Source organism: Atta cephalotes, assembly GCF_000143395.1.
Source record: "Atta cephalotes unplaced genomic scaffold scaffold00054, whole genome shotgun sequence".
NCBI lineage: Eukaryota > Metazoa > Arthropoda > Insecta > Hymenoptera > Formicidae > Atta > Atta cephalotes.
Window position 1 is genome coordinate 1,619,064 of NW_012130118.1, and position 11,484 is coordinate 1,630,547.

General features: G+C 33.3%; 1 protein-coding gene across 1 annotated transcript in view; it reads right to left on the bottom strand.

Annotated features, from left to right (window-relative positions):
- Positions 1-1,341: 1,341 nt before the first annotated feature.
- Positions 1,342-11,484, bottom strand: part of LOC105623207 (probable ATP-dependent RNA helicase DHX35) — an 18,578-nt gene continuing 8,435 nt past the window's right edge. The window contains exons 3-12 of the mRNA XM_012204607.1: positions 10,081-10,260; positions 9,701-9,841; positions 9,456-9,618; positions 9,213-9,374; positions 8,688-8,834; positions 8,456-8,597; positions 7,777-8,063; positions 7,283-7,588; positions 7,046-7,199; positions 1,342-1,468 (exon numbers count right to left, since the gene is read on the bottom strand). Of these exons, the coding sequence (XP_012059997.1) occupies positions 1,342-1,468; positions 7,046-7,199; positions 7,283-7,588; positions 7,777-8,063; positions 8,456-8,597; positions 8,688-8,834; positions 9,213-9,374; positions 9,456-9,618; positions 9,701-9,841; positions 10,081-10,260 (1,809 nt within the window). The remainder of the gene's footprint in view (positions 1,469-7,045; positions 7,200-7,282; positions 7,589-7,776; positions 8,064-8,455; positions 8,598-8,687; positions 8,835-9,212; positions 9,375-9,455; positions 9,619-9,700; positions 9,842-10,080; positions 10,261-11,484) is intronic.

The window sequence follows — 11,484 nt, forward strand, 5'->3', positions numbered from 1 at the left end:
TATTTAGAATGCCCCCCTTATTGATGCTTAGGGCCGTCGAGCGGCCGAGATTGCCGAAAAAGCATTTTCGATCGCTTGAAACAAGTGATTAGTATGAAAAGGAGTTCGCTATCTTGTTCACTCTTGGCGTGCCGTAGGCGAGCACATGGACATGAGCTTAAGTGTGTGGCTACTGTTTCGCCAGACTGCCGATTCTGTGTCGCCAACGTCAACGCAGAGTTCTTGGTTGAATAGTTAGGAGCTTTAAATATTAGACAATAACTGGATGTTTAGTTGAACTGCACAAATTTCTATCAAGTCCATATTGAACAGATGTAACTATATCCATGATTATATAGATATTCGTGGATCATCGAAATGCAGCGGTTTCCATATTCTAGATTTCAGAAGTCAAGGATAAATGGTAGTACGCAACTGGATGGGTGACCGTTTCAAAGCACTATGAAAAATTAGTTCGAATTCAGAGAAAAACGTTTTTTTTAATCAAAATTTTATGATGTATTCTGGAATAAAATATTAATCAATAATAATGCTCATATAAGAATTATTTTGTTTTGATTGTTTTGATTTAAAATTTGTTTATTATATATTTAGTCCAGTTTTATCCATTGCGATCTAAAATGTTTTTAAGAAATTCAAAATGATAACTGGATGTCTTTAAAATATTTTTTAAATATCCATGGATCTAATCTGGATTTTTAATATGTCCAAAATGTCCAACATGTACGTTTTAAATATACATATTTTTAAAAGATTATTGTGCTGCCTGAGTACTTAGGTAATTATAAAAAAATGTATCTGTACTTATACCTAAATACATTTTCTACGTAATACCTATGCCTATATCTTTTAATGGAACGGTATCTGTTCCAACGCTGAGTATTTTTTTTTTAAGAAAACACTTTGCATATGGGTCTGTTATATTCATATGTGACGATCTATTTTTAATATATAAAATTATTATCAGTTTCTAGTAAAGCGAAAAAAATTTTCAATTAATAGGGTATTTTTATTTATTCATAAAAATAAATAATTTCATTTTATAGTCTAATCTTAAAGGACAGTTTACAGCTCTGTAACGTTCGAAATTAATTCTTGGCACTCGGATTGCTCGAAGATCATGTGATCAAGCTCGCTGCTAGCTCGCATCTCAGATTTATATTGCCGAACATATCTTGTGTCTACTAAACGCAACTATTGACGCGATTCTCTATAGAGACTCTAGGCCGAATGAAGTGAGAGAGAGAGAGGAAGAGAGAAAGAAAGAGAGGAGGAAGAGAGATATTAAATCAAAATGCCGAGCATTATAGTTATAAAATTTTTATTCTTAAATTATTAATTTTAAACAGATTCAAGAGACGTTCTCTCGTAAAAATGTGGTGCCGCATCTAACAACATTTCTGGCTGAATGACAGTCAAGTCTTTCATATAAGTTTTGTTTGTTTGCAAAATTTCACAAAATAGTAACCTAAAATGAAATTATAGTGTTCCAGAAATGGGATAGAATTGGGAATAGAAGAGGCCAAAGGAAACAAAATCTTGTATCATTTTGAGATATTCGCTGTTTTCAAATTAAAAAATCAAACGTTCAATCTAGTAGGCGGCGATGCCGCGCTACGTGAATTCGTAGCGGATTCATGAATTACGATTCGCGCCCAGTCAACGGTAGCGCAGCGAGGGAAAAGATGATGCATCGCTGTTTAGCATAGTTGTCTTATGTGTTTCGATAAATTAATTTACACAAATTGATAAATTTATGAAATTTAATGTATTTTTAATAAAAATTTTATGAAATTTTTATGAAAAGTATATTAAATTTCATAAATTTTCATTAAATTTTATGTACATGTACACAAATATATTTTTTAATTATAAATACATTAAATTTAATGTAATGTCATGAAATTAAGTTCAAATTATATAACTTAAGAGTTAATGAAATTTAAAAATATTTCTAACAGTATGTCTTGAAGCATAAGTACAACATCAAAGCAAGCGAAAAGATATCGCGACGATCAGCAAACGCTTTGTATAGTGTTCTAATTAATTACGTCGTCTAATTGTATTAAAACATATTCAGTCATGCTAAATAATGTAATCTGTAACCATAAGAAATGTGTAAGAAAAACTTGAGCTAAAATAACACTCTTGAATAGTATAGGCGCGATGTGGCGAAACTTCAGCATATACAGCCAAGAAGAGGACTTGGTTTACAGAAGTACTTAACTCATTCACACTTATATTCCTCTCCTACATTTATCTTATAACTATAAACCTAAACTATTACTATACATTCTCTTTTATACATAATCTCTACAGAGTGCGCCATCAAAATCCGGACAAATCGAACAATTTCTTTAAACAAAATGTTTTTGACGAAAAATTAAATATTACAAAATCCTTTTACATGGCACTTGGGGGATCCCTATAAAACACAATTATTCTATATATCCCTCATTAGCTTGAATGACGGCCTCTATTCTCTGGTCTGAAGTGTTCTTACGCACTGTAATGTAGCGCTCCATGTCAACGAACGCTGCTTCAATAGCGTCTTTAATGATGTCATATTGAGATGCCAAAAAATTATAAGAAACTTGTTTGTAACCATTTCAATTACGCTCTATTAATTATTCGCTTCTATTCTGGTCTCCCAACAGCCCAGATTTAATTCTCTTGGACTATTACGTACGTAAATCTGTTGGGAGGCCAGAATAGAAGCCGAAGCGAATAATTTGACTTATCCTGGCAGCCTCAGAGAGCATCTGTAATATACTTTCGTACTATCGTATCTTTAATGTGTACTATTTGTATTGAAGGTTCTCCTCGGCAATTCGCATTGTTGGCTCGCTTACACCAACAATCGATACTAATTTTCGCAACGATTGCCCTGGTTATCCGAAATCAGCACTTCAACCCTTTCAACGACTGTGGGGATCGTCGCAGTGCGTTCTTTCGAGTGATTCTTCCGTTGACACAGAACTTCGTTGAAGTTCTAAAGTCGTATGTTTTGACACGTCATAAACGATTGATCTCGGGTATCCAAAGAATCGAATTATTTCCGTTGCTGAGCGCTCAGCATGAAGGCCTTCAACGATCGCGGCTCTTCGATTATACTCCGCACTTGATTTCAACATCGCGGTCATTTTGAGAATATAACTGTTTACTAGAAGCATCACGCTTTCTTAGACGCTAACAATAACCTCTGGCGGGGGCACAATATAACGGAAAATTTAAATTGAAATTTGTCCGGATTTTCGTAACGCACCCTGTATATCACAGCCCTATCATAGTCTATTATTATTACCTATAACTGACTATAATTAATTATAATATACTACATTCCATAGCCTTGTAGTCTTACAAAATATTCATTCTTTATCTTTACATTATCTTTATCTTTATAATAGTCTCTATTTATATCTTTTCCTTCTTTTCTCCTTTTTCTTTCTTTTTATTATTTCCTTTTCTTTATCTTTCCATAGTTTTATTAGCGTTTTTCCTTTAAGTTCATTCAAATCTTCTTTCCATAATTTCTTTACAATCTCGTCCTTATCCTTTTCCAACTCTTCAAAATTATTTCTTGTCTCCTCATTCTTTAACATAATCCAGATTATCCTCGCTTTCATCACAGAAAAGACATCCTCCTTCCTCTATTCCCAGTCAGTAATTATTCTTCTCTTCTAAATTACCGCATCTTAATTTAAATAACATTCTTATCTTATCTTCTCTCTTCCATTCTATATTCTCCATCCTCAAATAATTTGATTCCCTATTCTCCATATTATCTCTTTATATCTTTTATTATATCTTAACTTATCTATTCTTTCCCTTTCCCATTGCCTGTAAATCTCTTTCCCTACTTATTAAATCTTTTTCAAAACTTTTCCATGTCCCATTACTTCCCTAGATTCCCCATTCCTATTATAATAACCCTCTCTCTCCACATCTAATGTTTTAATCATAGTTCCTTCGTTTATTCTTCCAGCACTCTCTGACTAAATTATCTAAATCTTTTTCTCATATTTTCTTACCCTCAATCCCCATCTTACTTTGAGTTTATCCATTACCAACTCTCTCATAATTACATACCTTGGGGTGCAGAAATCTAAGTTGAAAATCCACCTGACATAGTCTAACATTATCTTTTCTAGCCTTTTTTTTCCCAGCCTCATAATTTTATTCCATATGCCATTTTGTACCAAATATTTAAATAGCATTTTCTACTAAAGTCATTTCTGCATAGCTTTTCCCTTAAGCCTCATACCTTTCTTGTTATCATTTTTCTTTTTTTATTTCTTTAATATGCCTTTTATAATCTCTTTCGTATTTAAATTAAAACTCAAATATTTAAATTCCTGCATCTCTTCTAGTTCCTTATTCCCCCATTTCCATTTCTCTTTCCTTTTTTTCTATTATTCATTTCTCTTTCCTTCTTCACCATTATTTTCGTCTTTTCTGTGCACAGCTCCAATTTCCTCCCTTCCAAAAATTTTTTGAAGGTGCTCATCATATTCTGTAACGTCTCCCTATTATAAGCTACTAAAACTAAGTCATCCGCATATGCTAACGACCATATCCTATCCCTACCTAATCTAACTCCTCCTATTCCTCTTTTCTCTAATTCATTATCTATGTCTGCAATATATAAATTGAACAACAATGAACTCATCATAAACCCTGCCTTACTCCTTTCATTGTTCTGAATTGTTGCATTGTTCTGTATTCTTACTTCGACCTTACCTTCGTTTCATCATACATCTTCTCTTTCTTACCAAATATTCACTTACACCCTTGCCTCTAAGAGTCTCCTAAAGTTTGCCTCTATCCATCTTATCAAAGGCAGCTTTTAAATTCGCAAACATCATATATATTTTTTTTCTTTCCTTCTTCTTGATTTCTTTCCCTCTACATCAAATGCATCAGTATGAAAATATTATCCGTTGTTGACCTTCCTCTTCTAAATCCAGCTTTCCGGAATCATATCTTTGGTTTCCATCTCTTTTTTTAGTCTATATCTTATTACTTCTGCATATATTTTATACGCCGTACACTATATCGAGATAGTTTATTACCTTCTTCTCATCTCCTCTTTTGTACAGAGAGACAATTACACTTTCCTTCCAATCTTGCCTATACTTCACTTTTTGTAGTTCCATTAGCCTTTTCCATAAACCCTCACCTGCATATCTGAGCTTCTAGTCATCTATTTCTACTGCCTTTTTCTTCTTCATCTTGCGTAACGCTCTACCAATCTCTTCAACCTTCAGTCCTTTTTCTTCATTTTCTTCTTCTTTCTTTGGCTCAGAAAGCTGACCGGTGTTCTGTACTTTATTTTCATTCACTTCAGTGCCATCCAATAGCTCCTTAAAATATTTCCTCCATTCCTCGTTCTTTATTATTCTCTTTCCATATCTTCTTACTTCTCTTTCTATTAATATATTTCCATACGTCTGCTTCCCTCTTCAATTTTTTTAATTTCTCCTCCTCTTCTTCCCTTTTTTCTTTTTGCTTTTTCTCCAATAATTTTCTGAGCTCTTTTCTCCTCTCCAAATATTTTTTCTCGTCTCTTTTTCATTTTTCCTACATATTCTCTTCTTCCTGAAGCAACTAATATCGTATCAGTTGTTGTATCCTATGTACCTTTTCTTCTTTTTGATTTTCTTCTTCGACATTGTTGAACACAATCAATTTTAATTAAATTTAATTAAATTTTCCTCCACATAGCTTTTATCTCTTCCTCATTATTTCTCTTGCCTTTATCCATATCTTTCTCATCATTTATCATCTCTGTGTTATTGTAGCTTTCTATGATTTCTTTATTCCATACGATAATTTCTTCTTCCTTGATGACATTGTTCTTTTCGTTCCGGGTCTCTTCCGCGCATTTCCAACTTCATATCAGTTCCTTCCTCTAATGTCAGGCTCAGTAATTTGAGTCCACTCTCGCATCGATCCTAAATTCTACAATTCTATCGCAAATATTATCGTTAATCTATCATCGCATAATCTATTACCGAGCTACTTCTTGCTCCTACGTACGTATATTCCTCCTCCCAGTTGCCTCTTGATCTTCCATTCAGAATCTGCCATACTCTGTTATCAGTTCTACAAAACCTCTACCTTCATTATCATCTTATCCTTGCTGTATCTATCTTTTCCCCATCAATCATTAACTCTGATTACTGCTTCCCACTTTTTGCTAATTAATCTGTCTTCCTTATTCCCCCATCCTTTCTTCTTTCCAATTATAAAACTACCTCTTGCCCTGCCTCCCTTCCTTTTCTTTTTAGCATAACTGCAATGTGACAAAACATACGACCGCCATGTAAGACAGCGATGCGTCATTCTACGCATACGTTGTTGTTAGCCGCCGTTGACGATCGACTAAGGAGCAATGGGCCGTGCGGCATGATACGAATTCGCATGACGCTGTGTCACCGCACATTGGCTTAAGGTATCTTTCACCAACCTCGTTAAACTAACCGATTACATGAAACTTGTTCAGGCCTAGTGTGTTTCACAACTCTTAACCGAGGCTCATCTTGTTTCTCATTTTTTCCAAAATTTTCTAAAATTGGAAAAAGATAATAAATAAGTTGAACCTTGGTTATGAGTTATTTGTCAGTTGTGGAACTGAGTCTCAGCTCTATTCATTTAACCATCAAACTTAACCAAGGTTGGTGAAAGAGGCCCGATTGCAAAGTCAGTTTGACTTTAAGCGAAGCTTAAATTATCTCTTTCTTTTTTTAAAGCCGATAGACAGAAAGGGAGAGAGTTTTAAACCTCGCTTAAAATTAAAGTAATTGGATTTTAAATGTTTTATTTTTTAATTCGAAAACTACAGCGAATATCTTAAAATGATATAAGATTTTTTTTGTTTTCCTTGACCCCTTCCACCCAATGCCATTGCTACTCCATTTCTGGGATATTCTGTATAGAAACGCACGCACGCACGCACGCACGCACGCACGCACGCACGCACGCACGCACGCACGCACGCACACAAATTTTAAAATTTTAATTAAAAAATTTTTTTTATATTTACCATTGCGGCTGCTTTAAAGTATATAAGCAACTATTTGGATGAATGTATAAATCCTTGTTCCCCCGAACCGTCCTATACGTGCCTGTATAATGTAAATACGCCGCTTTAGGAAAAAGACCAGCAGTCAGACACTTAAGAATTTGTTGAACATTCCCTGAAACAATCAAAATAATTACCATTTATTACAATTCAAAACTATATATAGTTATATTTGTAATTAAATTCAAAGTACTACACCATTGCAGGATACCAATGGAATGTCTAAGTGTTTCAGCATTTTATGCATCTGCACGCGAATTTCCGTAGCTCTCCGCAAAACTTTGTGATTAAGGAAATATTTCTGACACCAAGCGGGCGTTTTATTCTGTTCAAAAGCTGTGTAAACATTCAACAAGGTAAGAAGATCTCCTTCTTCCACTTCGAATTTGCGATGAGCTATTCTTGCTTTTAGAGCCGATTGCCCTCCGCCAGGTTGTATAAAAACGTTCTGAACTTGTAGCATGGCGAATATTGTTGTGATTTCTTCGGAACATCCTATTTCACCTATCAACAAAAAATTTATAAATTTACTGTCGTAATTAAGCATGATTATATATCACTATCGTAGATTTTATTTAGAGATTGAAAATCTTTGATTTAAAAAAATATCACTGATTTATGAAGAAATTTTGCATTTTTCTATATATATATATATTTAAAAAATTTATTAGCATATTTATTCTTATATATACCAGATGTGATTAAGGATTTCGCTAGCACCGGTTCCAACGGTATTTCTGCCATCGTAAGACCTAATGGCATCGTCAAATTTCCGTTACTGTCGATCGCATCTAGTGTGTAAAGCAATTCCAATCCCGCAACTAGATTTTTGCTGGGCGGCGCGGATGGAAAATTGAAACGCAATACATTATCGATGCCCAGAGCCTTTAGTTGCAGTATCGCTGGCGCCAAATCTGAACGCTGCATTTCCGGTGAAATAGCTTCGAACAATTCAGCATAAGCCTCTTCCGTGTACAATCTATGTATTATAAGATTCGTAAAATATTTTACTAATAATGCAATAATTTTTATTCAGAACTAATATAGAAAATAATATAAATAACACACACACACACACACACACACACACACACACACACACACACATACACACGCGCGCGCGCGCGCGCGCACGCACGCACGCATGTACGCATGCACCCATGCACACAAAATCCAAAATCGAGACACGAGACATCTTTTATATATCTTAGAAATTTTGCATAAATGTTTTATGTCTTGAATTTGAACTTTTTGTCTACATTATTTTCTGAGTACATTACCGTTCTATCTTATAATTATTAGAATTATATATACATATATAATTAGTCTTCCTGAAAACATAAAAAAGCATATAATTTGTTTCTCTTTTACCTAAATATTTTTCCAGTACGTACGCGACCTGCGCGACCGGCTCGTTGGTTGGCAGAAGCTTTTGATATGGGCACGATAACGAGACTATTCGTCTGCGTTTCCGCTTCAAACCAAGGTATCTTGACAAAACCGCAATCAATTACTGCACATTACAAAATTTCGATTACATAATGTCGTCAAATCAAATGTTAAGAAGAACAAAAAGTACACTAATATATCGTAGGTAACATACCGTAAACAATATTTGGAATGGTAATAGACGTTTCCGCGATATTTGTCGCTATGATAACTTTGCGAGTGTCTTTAGCAGCCCTCCAAAATACCTTAAGCTGTTCCGCGTTCGAAAGCGATCCGTACATCGGCAAAGGAAGCAGTTTCTCTAGAAATAATTTATTTAACTTAAAGTTTTAAATTTCTTCAAAAAATATATTAAATATATTAAAGTTATTATAATATACGTATAATAACTACCTAAGATCACAATAATGTTAATAATGCTAAAACTACTGAAACATTTTTTGGTAGGAAAAAGTAGGAAAAAAGATATTTGCAGTAGAATATTAAAATAAAAGATCTATCCTCTGTACTGTGTCTGTGTGCGTGCGTGCGCGCGCGCGCGCATGTCACATTTAGGAGAGAATTAAGAATTAATTAACAACTTATGAATTGAGTCTTCTCCTCGAAATTTTTCTATTTAAAAAATTCCAAGTACTCTCTGCTCTCTATTTTTGAAAAACTCCTCGATTATCTTACTCACGTTTATCATCCTTTATGAGCTTTGCGTATTCCGATAAAAGAGATACAGCTTGATCGACTTCATCAAGTCCTGTGAGGAATGCTAGGATATCACCCGATTCTTCCGTATTATGTATTTTTAGAGCTGTGTCTACTACACCATTAATATAATTCGCCACCGGTTCTGCAATGCAATACAATCTTAATTAAATAGTGAGAGTTATAATTTCAATCACGAACATGACTCTGTGAAATATGTGTGTACCTTTGAGAAAAAATACATCCACTGGATACAATCGCCCCTCGACGCTCATGATAACCGCGTTATTTTTATTCGAATCTTTCATCGTATTTACGTTAAAGAAATCTCGAAGTTCTTCCGCATCAACTGTCGCTGACGATACAATAATTCTCAAACTCTTTCGTTTCTGCAACCGTTTATAAGATGGCGTCAATTTATTATGTTCTGCGTGAGGGAAGTTATGTTTGTTATAACATCAGTGAACTTACCCTGATTATTTTTTTCAGCAGCCCCATTATAATATCAGTCAAGAGAGTCCTCTCGTGCACTTCATCCAGGATAATGACCGAATAGCTTGTTAATAATGGATCTCTCATTAATTCTCTTAGGAGAATACCCTCTGTCATGTACTACAAAGGCAATTTATAGAATTGCTTATAGATTAGCTTCGTAACAAAATAATATACACATATACGCATTAATATAAAATATATATAGAAAAATACTGACATTATTTCTTATTTCATTATGATATAACAACAGAAAAGTTATTGTACCATTAATGATGTTCCATAATGTAAAATTAGATAATATTTTGAGTACAAGTCGTGTTTTGCGTTCTATTTATTTTCTATTTACAGTGTTGTACCTTAATCCTAGTTGTTTCATCAGTGTAGTCATCGAAGCGTATGCAATAACCGACGGTGGTCCCTAAAATACAATTACGTTCGTCGGCCACGCGATTTGCCAGAGAGGTGACCGCGACTCTTCTTGGCTCCGTAATGCCGATCTTTTTTCCATCTGCACACCATCCTGCTTCAAGAAGATACTGAAAAGTAAAAAATTGTTTATATGCATAATATCATATTAATTTGTTTCAAAAACATATTAGATTTTACATGTGTATGTTATGTTACACCATAAAAAATTGGATTTAATAAAAATAGATAATATGGCTCAATAAATTGAAAATAAAGAAAGTATTTAAGAAGGGTTACGAGCCAATGAACAATTTTCAATATACGTTTATTGTAACAAATGTTTTGACTTCTTTATCAGGTCAGTCTCAGTGTTATTAAAATTCTATAAACCGCCAATCGTAATTATCTATCTAATTAATAATCGCAAAAACAGGCCATTGAACCTAGATTTAGAAGTTTGTGTAACATGTTTTTTCTTTAATTGTTCCATTAATCCTTATGTACAATGTATATTCTTGTTATATGATTTGAGAAGTAATAAACAATGTAGATAGATTACACGCTCCGTTAATCTCAAATGCAATATATGTAAGTCCAGTAGTTAAAATGCAATAATTTTTTACAATGAGTAACATAGTTGATACAGCAATATGCGATTTTTAGTGAAACATTACTTATAAGCGAAGAATTAAACGTTAATTATATGTGTGTCACTAGTGAACTCCCGATATTATAATTTGCACTTTAACTACTTATATATGATGATGATTTGATAAAAAGATCGAAACATTTATTACAATAAACATATATTGAAAATTGTTCATTGGCTCATAGCTCTTCTTAATATTTTCTTTATTTTTAATAATAAATATTTAATAAAAAAAATTATGTATTAAGATGAACAAAAAAAGATATTGCTAAACATTATTTTATTAACAAATTAAATATTATCCACTAATATTGCTATGCCTAACAGCCGAAGTCATATTCTTGCATTCACTGCCGCATTCGTGCTTCCACACATGCGGAAATACAGAAGACACTTTCTTTGGTAAAAATAAACTCTCTTTAATTGAACTCAATATTTACATATGTGTACGTGTGTGTAAATAAATTAATATTTCTTATATATTATTATATAATTTGCAGACAGTAAAAGTTATATTTTTATATAATTTTGAAAAATATTATTATATACTGAAGGATTTATTTTTGAGTGGAAAATAATACAACAAATGAACAAATACGTCAGAGATTAATTTATATAAAAAATATTTTATTGCATATTTCCATTATAAAAATAATACAAGATTCTCTCTCTCTCTCTCTCTCTCTCTCTCTCTCTCTCTCTC